Genomic DNA, 18,991 nt, shown 5'->3' with positions numbered 1-18,991 from the left:
GCAATCGTACCCTAATGGATATGGTGCGTAGTATGATAAGTTACTCCACCTTACCATTGAGCCTATGGATGGAGGCATTAAAAACCGCCATTCATATTTTCAATAGAGTACCAAGTAAGTCGGTGCCCAAAACACCATATGAGTTGTGGATAGGAAGAGTACCCTCACTAAACCATTTACGTGTGTGGGGGAGTCCTGCTGAGGCTAAAGTATTTAACTTAAACATTGGAAAGCTAAATCCCAAAACAGTAAGTTGCCATTTCATTGGCTACCCAGAAAAGTCAAAAGGTTTTCGTTTCTACTGTCCAGACAGACATACAAAGTTTGTGGAAACGAGACACGTTGTCTTCCTAGAGGATGAAATGATGAGGGGGAGCATGGTAGCTCGAGAAATTGACCTTGAAGAGAAGTGGGTGTATGCGCCCACTCTGATGATTCATGAGCCATTTTTCTCACTACCTGCTATCGTTGCACAGACAGTGCAAGATACTATGGTGCCAGCACCTGTTGTTATTCCGCCTGTGGCAACAATGAATGACGATGAGGAACATGTTCTTCAGGATCCTATAGAACCTATTGCCACATATGAGGGGGAGCAACAACAGCCTCAAACAGAAGATGTGCCAAATGTGAAGGCCCCTAGAAGGTCTCAAAGAGTTAGAAAATCAGCTATTCCTGCTGACTATGAAGTATACAACACTGAAGAATTTCAAATGAAGGATGATCCCACCTCATTTGAAGAAGCCATGAGAAGTGATCATTCATCAAAGTGGCTTAAGGCCATGGAAGATGAAATAAAATCTATGAATGCCAATAAAGTTTAGGACTTGAAAATAATTCCTAAAGGAGCCAAAACAATAGGCTATAAATGGGTCTACAAAACAAAACTTGACTCTCAAGGGAATATAGAGAGATATAAAGCACGACTTATGGCAAAAGGCTTTACGTAAAGAGAAGGGATTGATTACAATGAGACCTTTTCTCCAGTCTTATGTAAGAATTCTTTCAAAATCATAATGGCTTTAGTGGCATATTACGATTTAGAATTACATCAGATGAATGTAAAGACGGCATTTCTCAACGGGAACTTGGAGAAAAATGTTTACATGGCACAACCAAAAGGTTTTGTCATAGAAGGAAAAGAACAAATGGGATGTCGCCTAAAGAAATCCATTTATTGATTAAAACAAGCTTCAAGACAGTGGTACTTGAAGTTTGATCAGACAATAAGAAATTCTGGGTTTAAAAAGAATATAGAGGACAATTGTGTCTATGCAAAGTTTAAGAATGGGAAGTTTATCTTCCTTGTCCTGTATGTGAATGATATCTTACTTGCTAGTAGTGATGTCAGTCTACTGCTGGAGACAAAGAAGTTTTTGTCCTCAAAATTTGTTATGAAAGATCTTGGTGAAGCTTCGTTCATTTTAGGGATCGAGATTCACCGAGATAGAAGTAAAGGGGTATTAGGACTGTCACAAAAGCCATACATAGAAAAGATCTTAAAGAAATTCAGTATGCACAAATGTAGTCCCTCACCTGCTCCTATAGTCAAGGGCGATAGATATGGAGATTTTCAATGTCCTAGGAACCAAAATGAGATCGATCAAATGAAAGCGATTCCATATGCTTTAGCTGTCGAAAGCCTTGTAATATGCTCAAGTATGTACGCGCTCTATCTTGGCATTTGTTACCGGGTTACTTGGTAGATTTTAGAGCAATCCTAGAACAAAACACTGGAAATTAGTAAAGAAAGTCTTGTGTTATTTGCAAGAAACAAAAAGCCTCATGATGATGTATAGAAGATCAGATTCACTCCATATAGTGGGATATTCTGATTCTGATTATGCGGGAGATGATAGAAAATACACGCCTAGATATGTATTCACTCTCGCAGGGGGGGCTATTTCATGGAAAAGCTCAAAGCAAACCGTCACTACATCGTCCACAATGTATGCTGAGTTTGTAGCGTGTTATGAGGCAACAGGGCAGGTGACCTGGCTAAAGAAGTTCATACCTGGTTTGAAGGTGGTTGACGACATCTATAGACCACTTAAGTTATACTACGATAATAATCCGGTAGTATAGTATGCTCACAACAATAAGTCAAGTGGTGCAGCCAAACACATTGACATAAAGTATTATGTTGTGAAAGATAAAGTCCGAGATCATGTCATAAGTCTTGAGCATATAAGTATAGAAAAGATGCTCGTGGATCCGCTTACAAAAGGCTTACCACCCAACGTGTTCAGAGAACATATAGCCGGCATGGGTTTAAGGGAAAGCTTATAATTCCAGAACAAAAGAAGGCACAAAGTTAAGTATCTATTTCAGAACAGAGTAGTGTGTTGTAGCTGTTAAATCTATCAGCAATTGACCGTGACGATAAAACATGCTCTATGCGCTAATAAACAAAAGTAAATGATATGAAATTGAAAGATGGTAGGAGATCAAGGGGGAGATTGTTAGATTCATCTCTAATCCCAAATTGGGCCCAACGGCCCAGTCGGGGGCACCCAGCCCACTATGGCTGGAGGGCCTCTATCACACTGCATAATAAATAGAGGTGGGGGTCGACAGCTCTGTGTACGAGGTTCGCCTGAGCCGAGCTCCCCATCAAAACCTAAACCCTAACCCGATCAGAGAGGGACGCAGCTAGTGACGGAAAGCCACCAGCCGCGCCGCCCGCTCCACCGACGTCGACGACTTCATCACCCTCTTCACCAAACGTCGCTGCCCTCGCGCAGACACCAGCACAACAACCATGGCCGACGCCTCTGGATCAAAGGCCTACGATGGTCGGTAACCTAACACTACTCCTCCCTCTATTCTATGTCTAGTTTATGTACTAGGACATACTATCTATTTACAAAATGTACCCGGCTAGATCTATGACCATGTGATTAGAATAAATCTTAACACTGCTTGCCCTGCCCTGCGGCACTGCACACTCCCCGTACAGCCACACCAGCTCAGCAATCATGGCTCGCCTACTCCTCAGCAACGTGCAGACCTGGTGCAGTGCCGCGCTCACAGACGAGAACACCTGCCTCGACGGCCTCTCCTCCCGCGCCGTCGACGCCGGCACGCGCGCCGCCATCCGCGGCAAGGTCGTCGAGGTCGCGCAGGTCACCAGCAACGCGCTAGCACTCGTCAACAAGGTCGGGCCTGGGTACTAGCCCAAGACCCAGGCCCAGGCCCAGCCCAGATACCACCCGCTACTAGCTCCACGATGTTGGTTTGGTTGTTGTGAGTCGGTTAACTAGTTCAGTTTTCCATGTGTTTTTCTATTGCTACTTCCTGCATATATATGCTTTGCTTGTGTTGTGTACTTGTGTAAGATATAGTTAAGGTCGATAAGCTTGTATTATGGGTGACGAGAAGTACACTAAGACGTATGTACTCCTCTGTCCGATCCTGTCACAACAAATAAGCTAAGTGTCATCATTAACACTGATATGGTATAGACAATATAAATTCGTTTGTCCAATGTGGGGGTGAAACTTACTTGTTCACTGAACAATGTTTTTGCTAATTCTTGATGCCTGCCTCAGATGGATTATATTGTTTGTATAGGATCCTTTCCACACAGATATTATTAAGATAGATGGAAGGTGCGGTCGCGCAAAGGGCGAGTGTGCAACCCCGTTCGCGCCACGGCCGCGGCGAAACCCTACCTCCCCACGGCGGCCTCCTTCTTCCCTCCCTTCCCCCCCCCCCCCCCTTCCCTCCCGGCGCCATGGTCATTCTTCGCCCCCGCCCCAATCTGGCCCGGCCGCCTCTACCGCTGGCCTGTTTGCCTCCCCAAAACTTTTTTTAAGGCCACCCAAGATGGGGAATAAGAAAGGGAGAGTGTGGGAGCGGGTGTCGCGACGAGTTGCTGGATAGAGTTTGCAAATGTGACAATATTTAGTTCTATTATATTAGGCAAGGATAAAGGAAGACAAAGGACTCTAGCCTTTTTAGATATACAAAAGCAAAATGTCACCATAGAACAAGTGGAGAATTAATAGTTCCCTTTTTCTGAAAGTGAAGATGAACTAACAAAAAAAGAGAAGGTATTCGGTCTTAAGAATGAGGATGACTACTGATCATTTTTGAAATGGATGACTACTGATCATTGGATATAGATTAGGCGGATGATGTTCATCGCCTGAAAAGAAAGTAAAAATCAGGCACCTTTGATTTAGCAACTCTCTTTTTGTTACGGTGACAAAGAACCCTTCCTTTCCAATTTCTTCTGATAAAGATTTATTCGTTATTAAGATGACTCATCTCTTTGTGTTGAAAATTCAACGGCCTGTTCGGGAGGCCGTATCGTATCGTGGATTATTTACTGTTGACTGGTTTGGTGTGAGAGAAAAACACTGTTCCCGGCTGGAATCGAACCACCTTGCCGATTGAGTGCATGACTACATTGCCGATTGTGTGCATGGCCAGATCTCATCGGCTCCCACCCAACCAAGGCAGTAGAATTTGCAGCGTGGAATTCAAAATCCAAACGACATTTCAAAATCTTACTGCTATTAGCCCCCTCTAGAAAAAAAGAAAATTGAGCTTTCCGACTCTGGCTAGGAGCCGAGGAGATGGCACTTGTTCATTTGTGAATTCAAACTCGTGTTGCCCTAGCCACCGGAAGGAAGGCAAAGCGATAGATGGCTGAACAACGTTGGCAAGCCAAGCTACAGTGCAAGAGGCGTGCAGCCCATTTAAACGTGATCGTCGCGGCGCCGTCCACCATTCCACGAGTGCAAAGCAAAGGCACGTTCGTTAGTTATGGCCTACCACGAGTGTCTTGTTCTGCAGCCGATGCGTGCGATTGCATCTCGTTTTTAAAAAGCAGAGGTGCAGCGTTTGAAGGACCCCAGTTGCCAACAGAATTTGTGGTGACCTGTCAGTCTTACGTGGCCACATGGCCTTGGACCCGCATGGGGCATGCATGCAAGGGCGGTGTCAGACTGTCAGTCAAATGCCATTTGCTGGCTGGTTAATAGTGGACTAATAATAAGTTTAACCGTGCTATGTTTCATTCGGCCGACATGGGTGCCTTTGCATTAACTTAACCCATCGCCAGTATAAAAAACCTAGTTCGTTCCTACCTACCTGGCCAATCCACTCGAAGCTTTGTCAGCTTTAAGATTCCTCATCGAGAAATCGGACGGTTAGAAATATCTTTTCTTCCTGGGGCTTCTTCTCTGGACCCTAGATGGAGTAAGATGCAAATCAATGGCACATAGACCATGCTCCTGGACCAATTTTGTTCGGTGGCCATGATGTAATTGGTTATATTGGGGAAAAAAGGGACGAACTCAAAAGAACTTTAACAAAGTGTTTGCTACTCAACGAGAGAAGTGAAAGACAGAGAGCCTTGACTTAGATTTGATAAAGAAACACCCACCAATGCATCAAGTGAAATCGGCCCATAATTTTCGACCCGTAACCCAACCCAACATATTATATATAAAAAAGAAATAACCTAACCTGATGTGTTGGTTCCGTGGGTGTGGGCCAAAAGTTCGATCCGACATTTCTCCCCGCCGGCCCTAACTTGAATCCGCTCCAACTCGACATTTGATCAAGTCTAAGTCCTAGCTTGCCTCTTATATTTGTGTAATTTAATTTGTACGATGACCCTTGTGTTGTGCATATGACCTTGAGATGAGATGGTGGTGACATTTCTTCTCCCATATTGTCAACAGCTGCATATGCCACTACCTTTCACTAAGAGAGAGCGGAACCTGGTGGCGCACCAGGTAGCGCAAATGGCTAAGTGTCTGCGTCATAGTGCTGTGTGGCACTCTCGTGTTCCTTTCTGTGTTGGGTCTTTGATTGCTCATGACTGTAAGACAATGAGTTCCATTTAAAATAGCTTTCTCTTGATTTGCAAAAAAACCCGGGGGGACAGGGGCACAAACCCCACCTAAGGTCTTATTTGGCTGCATGTGTATCTACTTCAATCCACACGTGTTGCAGTGGAATAAAATGGAATTTAGTTCAATTTCACTCCAATCCACTTCAACACATGTGGATTTAGATGAATACATACGCATCCAAACAAAGCCTAATAAATATTAAGCAAAAAGAGATCAATATAGTTAACAGATGACAACCCCAGCATACCATGGTGAGATCACAATAGAGGGCAAGAAAAAAAAACTTAAAACTAAAACCTATAATTAAACGAACGAAAGGGGTTTTGATTAAAAATTTAAAATAACAACCAAAGCCTATGTAAAATCAAGGGACAATTGGCCACGGGACATGCCAAATGAGCACCGACGGCTGGTGGACACCCCAAATCCGCAAAGTTGCTGCTGGGCACTGTGTTTCCACTTTGAATTGCCAGAAGACATCGCGCCCGGTTTCAGCCAAGAAAGGTGATGATTTGCCAAAATTGCCCTTGGCCCAACTGGTCAGCCCATTCTTCTTCCTCCCCCTTTCTTTCTCTATGCCGGCCGCCGGCCTCCCGCCGTTGAAGGAGAAACGGAGGAGAGGGCGCCGGCAGCAAGGCGAGCTCCGCGCGGACGCGTCATGAATTTGGGGCAAAGGAGGCGCCGGAGCCCGTTGTTCCCGACCGGAGGAGGCTTCCCGGCCGCGGTGGCGCACACATGCGCCCATGAGGCCATGGCGGAGCCGCAGCTCGCACGTGCGCCCATGAGGCCGCAGCGGAGCTGCTTCTCGCGCGCTCCGGCGAGGCCATGGCGGAGCCGCAGCTCGCCGCGTGCCCATGAGGCCGTGCGGACCGGCTTGCTCGCCCGTGCCGGCAAGGCCCACGGCGGAGCTGCTGCTCGCGTGCCTGCCCGCGGAGCCACGACGGAGCTGCTGCTCGTGCGCCCGCGAGGACACGGCGGAGCTGCTACTCGCGCGCGTGCCCGCGAGGCCGCGACGGACCGGCTGGTCGCGCGCGCCGGCGAGGCCGTGGCGGAGCGCTGCTCGCGTGCTGCCCACGAGGCCACGGCGGGGCGGCTGCTCGCGAGCGCCGCCATGCGTGGCCAGCTCAACGGCGGCGCGCGGCGCGGCCAGTTCGGGAGCGGCCAGCGTGCTCCCGCAGAGCTGCTCGCTCGGCTGGAGGTGGTCCTGCGCCACATGCACTGGCGGCTGCGACCGCGTCCTCGCCGCGACAGGCTAGCACCGGCGGCGGTGACCGGGGAGGAGAGGCGCGGGAGCTGCGATGCGCTGATAGGGAGGCATGGTGCGGTCGTACGGAGGAAGGGCGCAGCAGCGGGGCGACGGCGTGAGCTCGACGGCCGGCGGCAGTGAGGGTGGGTTCGTCTGGGAGTCTGTCTGGCTCGCTGACGAGGACCGCGTCGCGGCGGATGGAATGGGCTGACCAGTTGGGCCAAGGGCAATTTGGGCAAATCATCACTTTTCTTGGCTGAAACCAGGGCGCGGTGTCTTCTGGCAATTCAAAGTGGAAACACAGTGTCCAGCAACAACTTTGCTGATTTGGGGTGTCCACCAGCCGTCGGTGCTCATTTGGCATGTCCCGTGGCCAATTGTCCCTAAAATCAAAGCCCCAAGCACCTTGACGCTTAAATTCTTCTACAAAAGCAATCTAAGAAGTCCTTAGATCTATCACACCTAATCAAGTTATTAGCAAAATTCACACTAAGGTGTAGGTCCTTAAGAGCCAGAAGTAAATCTATGGTAAACACTCTACCACCACGGAATCCTAGTTATCACTCAAGAGAACTTGCACAGAAACAAAGCAAGGCAAGAAGTAATGCAAGATTAGAAGAGAGGCAAAGAGATGACCCAATTTTTTTTTCTGTGGTACTGTTGTTGCCACAACCACCTAGTCTGTATTGGAGCACCAAAGAGTCACCAAGACTCAATTATATGCTCTGCTTCTCCACTCTGGAATGGCCGGAGTCAAACTATGAACACTAGTTGGAGCCTCCTCAATAAGAACTACACCAAGAAAGGTCACTAAGTCACATGTCGGGGCGTCTAGGTGATAGCAATCATCAAGAGTAATAAGTATTCAACTCTAATTAAAATAAATCAAACCAAGAACATCGGTAACACTCAAGGCTAACTCTCAAATATCACCTTTTGGTTTGGATGACTCTCCTAAGGCTTATTTCTCCCTAAGTGTTGGAAACAATGGGATGGAAGATTAGTTCAAAAAATAAAGCTAGATGTTGCACTTATATTTAGGGTGAAGGGCCTGTTAGTCATTAGGAAAAGGTAGCAAACGTAGTCACCACTGGATGATCCGTTGGTCTCCATTGTTGTTACCAGATCATATGGTGACTATGCTCACCTATGTTTCCAACGGTCAAAAGAATATACTAGAATATTTTCCACCGGATGATCCCTCGGGAATCACAATGTCTCTATTGTCCAATGCATGTTCTGGCGTGTTTTTAAGCTCGTTTTTTAATCCGATCTCAACCAATTCGACCTTTTTAAGATCTTTGACTTTAAACCACATCAATGATGCCACTTAGCACCTTGACCTTGACCGAGAGTTAGCCTCTTTGTGCATTCCAATGCTCTTTCTTGAACTCCCCCCACCCACAACAATACAACCAAAGAAAAAACAAAAGCCCTAATTCACGCTACATTGAACGTTCCCGAGCACCAAGCTTATATTTGCTCAGTTATGTCCTCAGTCTTCACGAATATCCTTTGCGCCATACGCTAACCATCAACCCAAGTCTTCAGGGCCAAGATACTCGTGGCATTGAACTTGTAACCAACTCCAATACGATTATTGTTGCAAGACACACGATAATCAAAAACACCTGTGCTCGTCAATCACCAAAAACTAAATCGCCGCGCTGGCTGTACCTCGTCAATCACCAAAAACTAAAACCCCCACTAAGCCTGCACTCAAAGTCATCACCGGAAAACTAAATCGAAACCCATTTTTGTGGAGTCGCAAATGGAGTCCAGCCTATGATTTAGCCAACCTTACCAGCTGAGTACAACCTTGAGAGACAATCAACAAAATACTAGAACTATTTGCGCTTGGCGTGGCTGGCCCAAGCATAGACGCCAACCCTCTTCCCTGGTTGCTGGGCCTTTGGCACGGCTTGAAGTAGCCCATATTTCCTACTGGCCTTACAGCCCGCGCTGACTGCCACCGCCGCCGCCTACCGGGCCGAGGCCGCGACGAAGATCTCCAGGGCCAGGGACCACTTGGGCGTTTTAACAACAGGAAACGGAAACGGAAACGGACAGCGCAGCAGCACCGGCGGTTCGAATTTTGAAACCCTCCCCGAAGCCCCGAATCCGTCCATTTTCCCTCTCCTCTCTCCTCCGCTCCTCCGCTCGCTCCGGTCTCCGCCGTCCCTTCTCTCCGACCCAAAAGGGCAACGAAATCCAGACACCGCTCCCCATCTCCCCCTTCCTTCCTTTCTTCCCTACTCACACTCTCCCCCACCCTCCACTACTAGTACCCCTAGTACCACCGCCACCCCACCGGGAAAAACCGAACGAGGGGTCGGGCCGCCGCCGCCGCCGCCGCCGACCCCCGCCACCGCCGCCGCCGTGCAGATCGCGGCCGGATCTACGGCGCTGGGGCACGGGGGTCCCCGGATCGACGCCTCCGCCGCGGGTGAGCCTAGCTTCCTCCCCCCCCCCCCCCCCCCCCCCCCCCCCCCCCTCCTTCTTCCCGGCCCGGCCTTCACTTCTTGAGGGTTCTTGCGGGGGTTTCTTCCTCCTCTTCTCGCTGCCTCCAAGAACCTCGGGGGTTAGGTAGGCTTTCTTTCTTGGAGGGGAGAGGACTCGTGGGGCTTGGGACGGGGCCAAGAAACCCCCTTGCGCCGGCCTTGACTTGACCGCCCCAAGAGTCGAGGACGAACTATTCCTATTCTGCGAATAAAGCTTCTTTTTGGTGCGATTGTCCTATCCTGGACGGGTCGTGCCTGCGGTACGGCGGAGGTACCGTCTAGCCTCCCAAAGAAACGCCGACGCGTCCTCGTTGCCACGTTACAGGAGCTTTTTTACGCGGATTATGTGGTCTGACCATGCTGCATTCTTGATCCGGAAATTGTCATGTGTCGCAGCCTCACTGTCGCACCCGTTCGTTTCAATTTCATAATGCGAATGCAGCATTCCCTCAGAGATCCAGACAGATAATCCTTTTTACGCTAAGAGAGGAATTGCTTGTAAAAAGAAAAAAAAAGAAATTTGGGGTGCAGATTTGTCACACAAGAGAAAATAGAATTGGCCAGGTCCCAAGTTTAGATTATTTCTGTTTAAATTTGTGGGTTTCTCATTCTTTTTGTTAAATATTTCCAGCACGAGAAGTATTTTGTTCAGATGATAGAAACTTGAACAAGCCAGTTATGTGGTGCTTTTGTGATTAGTATGCCCTGTACTGTGCCGGTTTTGTTCTTCCTCTGAGTAGGTTTGAAACATGAATAGTTTGACATTAATATAAATATGATTTCAATTTCATCAACTTGTTGATGAAGTTTTGATAGAAAATTATACAACCTTGCGCTTCAGTCGTTGACTTTAGCCATTTCGTGACGATTCCTAAGTGCATAGTACTGTTCACTTGTTCAGCTCCCCAATACTATAATTGCTCATTATATGAAGTCACATAGTCCTTTTATTTTACAACATTCAGGTTCGGATGGCTGCACGAAAAGAAAACCCTGAGCTTATTGCGTGTCAAGCACCCAATGGTCGAATCACGCGAGCTCAAGCCGCTGCAAATCGTCGAAGCTTTGGAGCTCTCCCTTCTGTTCCACTGCCTGCAAAAACTGAACGAAAACAGACTACACAAGGGAAGACGAAAAGGGGATCTTCATATGACAACACTAGTGCAAGTACTGCAATTTCTGGCCCCCAGCCTAAGAGGCGCACAGTACTCAGGGATGTGACCAATTTGCGTAATGCTAACTCTAACAAAACTTTTGCTGCTGCACCGAAGGTTCAGGTATCGAGTTGTTCCCTGCATATTTGCATTATCGTACAATGAGTTCTCGATGCGTACTGTTTCCTAAACATTGCAAATGTAGTAGAATGACAAGGTTAACTCCTTTTTTATTTTATTTCAGACAAGGCCCTCCCTAAGGACTGGAAGAACCGTGAGCAAAGGCAAGCAGTGCACAAAAAGGATTCCTAAAATACCCCCACCAGCTGGTAATGGAGGTTCATTCGCCAATGATTCGAGCATTGCTGAAGAAACGCAAGAGGAGAAACTTTTGGCACAGAAAGAAGAACCTATTCTTTTGCTTGAGAACAGGGGCTCACTGTCATTGCAGAATGTTGAAAGGAACAGGGACAGTGCTTGTCATGAAGCATTCTTTAAGGAAAGAAATGTCAGCGATATATGTGAACCTTCTGTGTCAAAGAATGGTCAGTTCCATTTCCTTTTTGAGCTTGAAATTTGCTCTTAAAGATTTGCCAGCATCACAGCCACACTGAGTCTGAATAATGTTCAAGGCTTTTTCTTACCTTAATATGTTACAAAATGCAGCTGGCACCCTTGCTTTTACTTGAGTATAATCTTGATGGTCTTTCTGGAGTATTAGAATTCTGAAGAAACTAAAGCTTACTGCTAATGTTCTTTATTTTGTCATTTCTGAGATACCTGTAGATAGTCTTAACGTTTCTGATTAGTGGCCATCTGCTAAAGATTCTGTATTTTCTTCCAGGGGACTCTTCTGTGTTAGATATTGTAGATATCGACAAAGATAATGGCAATCCTCAAATGTGTGCTTCCTACGTTGTAGAGATATACTCAAACCTTATGGCTTCAGAGGTATGCTGTTGTATTTTGATCAAAACAGAAATTCTGCTTGGTTGTACTGTTTAGGCAGAATTCTATTTGATTTAATATATTTCAGATGGTATGTTAAGCATGTAAGAACTCCAGATTTAGATTTCTGTGTTATATTCTTGGCACATTGTGCTTGTTTAAACGGTATGTGTCTATCTTTACGTTTATGTCATTCCACAGCTTATGAGAAGACCCAGTCCGAATTACATGGAGGGTTTGCAACGGGACATCACTAAGGGCATGAGAGGAATACTCATTGATTGGCTTGTGGAGGTTGTTATATCGATAATTCTATCTGGATTTCTGCTTATTTCCATACATGATTTATTCAACTACGTCCTTAAGTTGCTTTCAGATGATTCAACTGTAGCGTTTCATAGCATACTCTGCATAGAAACTGATGCACATATCTGCCAAATGTGAAGTATGACCCAGCAAATAAGAAAATTACTGTTATTTCATTCCAATAAACAGGAGATAAATTATATTGTATGTTTGAATCAGTTGCTGATGATCCTTTTATCTTTTGTCCTTGTAGCAGTGCCTGAGATATTAAAGTGGCAAAATAATGTTTACTTTCTTTAGAGACTAACAGTCTTTGTACATCTCATACACACAGAGGCATCTAGTTTGTCTTTTGTCTTATAATGAAAATATTGTATACCTCTTACTGTCTACTTCTCACTTCTCATGACTGATGACTCGGCTTATGGGGTGTTATATATTGTCTTGGTCACAGGTTTCTGAAGAATACAAGCTTGTTCCAGACACGCTGTACCTAACTGTATATCTTATTGACCGGTTTCTTTCTCGGAACTACATTGAAAGACAGAGACTACAACTTCTGGGAATAACAAGCATGCTTGTTGCCTCGTGAGTTTTATGCTCTAGCCATTCTATTTTTTAGGAGGAAAACTTTAAAATACATAGATATAACATAAGTTTTCCCTAGAAGCTAGGCTAGTTTCCTCTTTGGCTAATATAATGAATAACTCTGTAAGTAAATTATTTTTTTAATTCATTTGCAGAAAGTATGAAGAGATATGTGCTCCTCGAGTTGAAGAGTTCTGTTTCATAACCGACAATACATACACAAAGGCAGAGGTATTTGTTTCATGTGAAGTTGGGGAAAAACTAATTACATATGTGGAAGCAACCATTGAATTTGTATCTGATAACCCCCTGATCTAGTAGGTGCTGAAAATGGAGTGCCAAGTGCTGAATGACCTGGGATTTCATCTTTCTGTTCCAACAACAAAAACATTTCTCAGGTTACCTTTCCCAAATATGCCTAGTATCTCTTTTCTAATGGGAAACCACCACACCATTACTCACATGTCTCCCTTTTTTATTTTATTTATTTTTATATCAGGAGATTCCTTAGAGCGGGACAAGCATCTCGTAAAGTAAGATTGGCATCAGATCTTTACAGCAACAGTTTTCATTCAAGTTATGCCTACATGTTTTATCTCAGCTCTAAATTCTGAAGTTTATCTGCAGACTCCTTCTATGACCTTGGGATTTCTGGCAAATTATCTTGCCGAGTTGACTTTGACCGATTATGAGTTCTTGAAATTTCTTCCATCATTGGTGGCAGCATCGGCTGTGTTTCTTGCTAGATGGACACTTGACCAATCCGACCAACCATGGGTACGCATGAAAAGCACTTGGTACATGCAGCAGTACATGCTTTAAAAAAGAACTTGGTTTTATCTCTAATCTGTGGCTATTCAATTATGTGCAGAACCAAACTCTAGAGCACTACACCTCTTACAAATGCTCTGACATTCAATTATGTGTCTGTGCTCTACGCGAACTCCAGCATAACACCAGTAACTGTCCTCTTAACGCTATCCGTGAGAAGTACAGACATCAAAAGGTATGCAACCACATCCTGCTGTTTGAATTCCTTCCACATTGTAGCGGCAAGTAAAATTGAAGCTGTTCCACTTAGCTCCTAAAAGGAGGACTACCGAACTTAACATTGTCGATCTTCTAACACTATGCTGGTTGTTCTGCTGCAGTTTGATTGCGTAGCAAACCTAACTTCACCGGAGCTCCCTCGGTCGCTCTTCAGCTGACACGCCAATGACACCGGTTACCCTTTGATCAGCGACGTTAGCTGCAGTCGTAGCTCGGGCTGCGTTAACATTATTGTAGCATCCCCCTTCCCTCTTTTCCCCATTTTCTGATTTGGTTGTGTGTTGTCATCGAGCTGTTGTGTCCCGGCCTTTTTCGAGTCGCAAGTAAGAAGAAAGACAGGTAGATGGCTCGTTGGCTTTTTGGTTTGACGTAAGGTTTACCCGATTGTAAACAACACTGTGTAGGGCTTGGCTTGGGCTGTTATTAACTGTAAGATGGTCCGGCTTGTGTAACAAACAACGGAATGCTGTTTGTTTTGACACAATTCGTTCATTGTTAGCTTCGAAATGGAAATTGGTTTATTAGTTTATTGCCAGTGGTTACTTTCTGTCTAGATGGTATGCCTGCTTCGGTGATTCTTGTTGTATATGGTTGATAGATAGTGGCAGCAAGGGCATGCAGGTTTGGCCATTTTTGGGTCGGCTGGTGGCCGTTATCTTCCTGACTAGTGACCAACCTGGCAACCTGTGTGTGGCCTGTGGGTTAGACATGTACACGCGAGGCCCGGAACACCTGATTCTGGGAATTATGCTTGTTGATTTCTTTATTTCTTGTTTGAGTCAGACAGATTGTCCGTTTCATCTGTTGTGCTATATGAGTATCTTTTTTTTATTGATGAAAAAAAATGTTGTGTCACCCAATTCCTGGGTGTGAAAATGAATGCGACTTTGTATTGTTCCCGGTGACAACTCAAACAAATTGACCCCATTGTGATGGTTTACCTAGTAGTAATAACTCCGCTGCTGTTAATAACTAATGAGATAGTTGTTACTCAGCTAACAATTAACAATTAGATGCGGTAATCATCTTGCACTTCCTGAAACTATGGATACAGAGCAGAGGCAAGGCTTGTTTGCCCTTTGCCGTGTGTTATGCTCAACTGCCGATTCATGGATGCCTTCCTGTACTGGAAGGGGCGGAGGAAACGAACAATGGGGTGGGGTGGGGACAGGACAGAACAAAAGTAGCCGGGCGGCCTTTCCGCTTCCGCCGGTGCAAGCCTGCATTGCAATGCAATCTATGGTGGGGGCAGGTCAGTGCCGGCCCTAAGGGTGGGGTAGGAGGTGCGACGGCCGAGGGCCCTCGCAGGATGGGGGCCCAAGCCTAAGTATATAATATTCCATACCCTTTAGCTATAGTCCATTAGAATTTAGGATTAATGAGCAAAAGGAGTCATCGGCCTCTTTCTTTCCAGGAGGCAAGGAGCCGAGCCGCCAACACCTGCACACGCGAACATAGCGATCGCGAGTCGCGACTTCCGAACTTCTGGCGAGATGGCGAGACATGACACTGCGAGAGACGCAGCGCCGATCACCAGTTCACCACGCGATCACCAGCGTAGATCACCGAGACACCGACGCCCGAGTTCCGGTCTTCCAGAAGCCAGACGACGGCGTTCCAGACGACGGCGGCGACCAGGCAGCTGAGGCAGGGCTCGACGAAGACGACGACATCTGATCTTGGTTATTACCTTCTGTCCTTTTTGTGATTTGTGAATCTTGGTTCTGAATAAGTTCATGTCCAAATTGTCTAGACCCTAGGTTTTTTTTCGTTGTTCAATTTTTGTCTAGTACTTTATACTCATATAGTCATGTTTTTCTTGTAATTTAGGTCAGGTGTTAGAATTTTAGAATGTTACCTAAGAAATATTTATCGAGAGGGGCCATCGCGATGAGTTCGCTAGAGGGTCCTCAAAGTCCTAGGACCGGCATTGGGGCAGGTCGACCGGTCGCCTCGCCGGTGACACCAGGCATGAGATGAGATGAGATGAGCGAACGATGGTCTGGCGGGCGCCGTGTGCCCATCGCAATTACGCCCCCGCCTATTCGCGCCGCGGCCGCGGCTGCGGATGCCCTCCTCCGTACACCCCACCACCGCCGTCGCCGTCGCCGTCGCAGTCGCCGTCGCTGGCCGGCCCCTCCCGCCTTTCCCGATTGAATAAGCCAAACGATCGAAAGCTGCCGCATTGATGGCCGGCCGGCCGGCTGGCCCCGCGCCCTGCAACCGACGGGCGCCTGCTTTTCGCTCGACCCACCCAACCCGACCGGACCGGCGCCACGACGTCCACGGCGCGCCATTTATGGTTATATGGCGCCGGGACAAGTGGAGAGACAGCAGACGAGGCGACGCGAGTCGCGACGTGAGAGGAAGAGGACGCCCGCATACCGGCTGCCAGTAGTAGACGTCTCGGCACCGTACGTGCTACGGCGGCGGCCCGGGGGTCGGGGCGTGCGTGGCTGGCCGTGGGAACGAACGAGACCAGACGACACGACACCTCGCCGAGAACCATGAGGCTGCCATGGCTGACCGCCCGGGGAGGTAGGCAGCGACATGGATGGCAGGCACGCCGTCCATGTGCACACTCTACAGGATCCCCGGCCAAGATCCGGTCGCCGCCGGCCGCGAAAGAACCGACAAGTCGCCAGTCGTGGACATTCCCTCTCCTCGCGTTCCGTTCCTTTCCATTCATCTGGGTACATACAATACAATACAATGGAATGGAATGGAATGGAACAGTATCGTCTGCTTTCGCGCTCGTGTCTCCTCCCACTGCATGCAACACGAATCTAGAAACACTGCAACTCTGCCGTATTTGTGGTGTCTACAATCTCAACGCAGTGGAATAATCCAGCAACGCTAGAATGAAACTCTGAAAGCAAGAAAATGCGAAGAGAAAGGTTGGAGTCGAGTCGGATCATGAGCAGCAGCAGAAAGAAGGCAGAAGGCTTGTCGTCTGTACAGCACAGCACGTGTAGCGAATCCAACGAGCATGCAATCCACACCATCCCAGACGACGTGGCGGGAAGCTGCTCGCTGCTGCTACTCCGCGCGCGACATCCGGGGCAGCACGTGCAGCGACACAACCCGCTTCCCGGGCGGCGCCGCCACCTCCCACACGCGGGGACGGGGCCGGGGCCGGGGTGCCGCGGCGGCGGGGGCGGGGGCACACCACCGGCGTGAGGGCGGCGGCGGCGAAGGCCTGCAGGGCGCCTCGTCGATCACGACCACCTTCTCACCGCCCTGGGCCGCCACGCACACTCGGGCCCCGCCCGCCGCCATCTCGGCGGCGCCCTTGAGCCGCTCCGACTCCACCACCGTCCGCCACCGGTCCCTGGCCCAGTCATACGCGCTCAGCGTCCCACGCTCCTCGTCCACCACGAAGATCGTCGTCTCCTCATCGCCGCCGAACGAGACGGCGGCCGCCGGGCCTTTCCATCCCGCGAGCATCCCGGGCGGCATGTCCTCCCACCTTGCGGCGCGCAGGTCGAACACCGCGCCTTCCTTGGCGCCGCGGCCGCGAAGGCTGACCATGCACACCTTTCCCGCGGCGCAGACGGCCTCCGCGGCGTCGCGGCTGAACCGCGCGTCCCGCATGGGCGGGATCGGCTCCCACCCCGACGCGGACGCCGGCGCGGACGCAGGGTCCCACGTGGCGCCGGACCGGGCGTCGCTGGCGTCGTAGCCGGCGCCGACCCCGCCTGCCACGAACACTCGCCCGCGTGCCGCGCCCGCCGAGCACCACCGGCGCGGCGCGAACGGGAACCGCGGGCCGAGCCGCCACGCGCGCGCGGCCGGGTCGAAGACCACGGGGCGGGGCAGCGCCGGGGCCAGCGACCGCGTGGACCCCGCCACGACGACGAGCCGGCCCCCCGCGGCCACGGACTGGAGCGGGAGCCGCCGCGAGAGGAAGGACGGGTGCCATAGCCTCGGCGGCGAAGACGGCATCGGCGGCGCCGGCAGGTCGTCCCACCGCCCCGCCACGGCGTCGTAGGCCGCGAACGAGACGCCGCCGGTGGAAGCGGAGGCGTCGTCGAGGACCGCGTAGAGCGAGAGGAACGGCGGGAACGAGGGCGAGTAGAGCAGGCGGCGCCAGGGGTGGCAGACGGCGTGCAGGAGCCGGGGCGGGAGCGGGGCCAGGCAGAGCTGGGCGAGGTGGTCCGGCAGGCCAGGGAGCAGGGGCTGCTCCTCCTGTTCGTGTTGCTCCGGCTCCGGCTTCGCGTCCATGAGCGCCGGTGCCGCGGCCGTGCGGTGCCGTTTGTTGGGCTCAGCTGCGGCGGCGGCGGGGGCCTGACAGTATGGGCGTTTGGCCGCGGCGGGCGCAGCCATGGCGGGAGCGGTCAGTACTAGTAGTAGGCGGGCGGGCCGGCGCGTCGTTGCTTGCGCTCGCACGGCGAACGCCGTGTAGTTTAGTCGGAGTATTTATATGGCGGCGTGCGTGAGCATCGTGTGGTGGCCGACGGCGATGTGGCGTGGTGGTGGTGGTGGTGCAGTTAATCTGGAAAGGTGCCGCCGCCTGGCAGATTGGCAGGGTAGGAGGACGGAGGACGGCTAGTTGTAGGGAGAGCGAGCCATGGAGAGAGCAAGTGGCCGGTCTTGTTTTGGACAGGCGGGCGCCGGCAGCTGTTGAATTGAACGGATCAGCCAGCTAGCAGCTGGCGCTCGTGCTCCTCTGCTTCTCCGTCCCGACGCAATTGGTGGACTGGTAGGGATTCCTGCGCCCCTTGCCCTTTTCGGCCGGAGTTTCCTTTGGTCCACGGGGACGCGGTCGGCAGCATGCACGTCGCACAGGGCCATGCCAGTCGCCATTCGCCAAGACCAAGACCACACGACTCTGCCCGATGCCTTTGCCGACTTCACGGCTTACGACCTCGCTTGATTTTTGGTAGAGTTTACCCGTACGATTTCACTGTTCGAGTAGATTTGATCATGTGATTTGCGATCGATCGATCGATCTTACTGTTGGAGTTGAGATCTGGGTCGTGATTGTAGCACCTTGGTTATACTACTACACAAATTTAATGAACTATATATATCTCGCTCTCTCACCTCTATTTTCAAATATATTTAATTTTGTGTGGGCGCTAAAGTTGCAGACTCATTTTGCACTTACAGCCTGTAGTACCACAGCTGCATGATTGATCATTATCAATCACAAAAGCAAATGAAAAGGCTCGTGTCAGGTCAAATAACTACTCGTACTACGGAAAGGTAAAAGCCCTATTTCGGTCAGTTAGCTTTGGATCGCTATCATCATCCACTATACAGTACAGTATAAGCAAACAGCAAACGTGCCCCCAAAAAGGGCCGCTCGCTCCCGTTTTGTGCCCA

At 49.4% G+C, this 18,991-nt stretch overlaps 2 protein-coding genes across 2 annotated transcripts; one reads left to right on the top strand and one right to left on the bottom strand.

Moving 5' to 3' along the window:
- The first annotated feature begins 8,367 nt into the window (after positions 1 to 8,367).
- LOC136520421 (cyclin-A2-1-like) lies at positions 8,368 to 16,175 on the top strand. The gene is made up of 13 exons (XM_066513926.1): positions 8,368 to 9,562; positions 10,583 to 10,894; positions 11,016 to 11,316; positions 11,616 to 11,722; positions 11,921 to 12,013; positions 12,480 to 12,613; positions 12,769 to 12,844; positions 12,935 to 13,011; positions 13,113 to 13,146; positions 13,241 to 13,390; positions 13,485 to 13,619; positions 13,765 to 14,915; positions 15,603 to 16,175. Exons 2-12 carry the CDS (start codon positions 10,589 to 10,591, stop codon positions 13,819 to 13,821), a joined length of 1,470 nt encoding a protein of 489 aa, XP_066370023.1. The 5' UTR covers positions 8,368 to 9,562; positions 10,583 to 10,588; the 3' UTR covers positions 13,822 to 14,915; positions 15,603 to 16,175.
- Positions 16,176 to 16,501: 326 nt separating this feature from the next.
- LOC136520422 (F-box/kelch-repeat protein SKIP25-like) lies at positions 16,502 to 18,673 on the bottom strand. The gene has a single exon (XM_066513927.1). The coding sequence runs from the start codon at positions 17,987 to 17,989 to the stop codon at positions 16,703 to 16,705; it is 1,287 nt and encodes a 428-aa protein (XP_066370024.1). The 5' UTR covers positions 17,990 to 18,673; the 3' UTR covers positions 16,502 to 16,702.
- Between the last annotated feature and the right edge of the window lie 318 nt (positions 18,674 to 18,991).

This window comes from Miscanthus floridulus, chromosome 18, assembly GCF_019320115.1.
Source record: "Miscanthus floridulus cultivar M001 chromosome 18, ASM1932011v1, whole genome shotgun sequence".
Classification (NCBI taxonomy): domain Eukaryota; kingdom Viridiplantae; phylum Streptophyta; class Magnoliopsida; order Poales; family Poaceae; genus Miscanthus; species Miscanthus floridulus.
The sequence above is the reverse complement of the archived record's forward strand: the minus strand, read 5'-3'. Positions and strand labels throughout refer to the sequence as shown.

Bases quoted from the DNA above. Each gene is read 5' to 3' on its own strand.
- LOC136520421 (XM_066513926.1), top strand. From the start codon at position 10,589: ATGGCTGCACGAAAAGAAAACCCTGAGCTTATTGCGTGTCAAGCACCC. The intron at 10,895-11,015 runs GTATCGAGTTGT...ATTTTATTTCAG, and splicing joins CTGCTGCACCGAAGGTTCAG to ACAAGGCCCTCCCTAAGGAC. The intron at 11,723-11,920 runs GTATGCTGTTGT...GTCATTCCACAG, and splicing joins CAAACCTTATGGCTTCAGAG to CTTATGAGAAGACCCAGTCC.
- LOC136520422 (XM_066513927.1), bottom strand. From the start codon at position 17,989: ATGGCTGCGCCCGCCGCGGCCAAACGCCCATACTGTCAGGCCCCCGCC.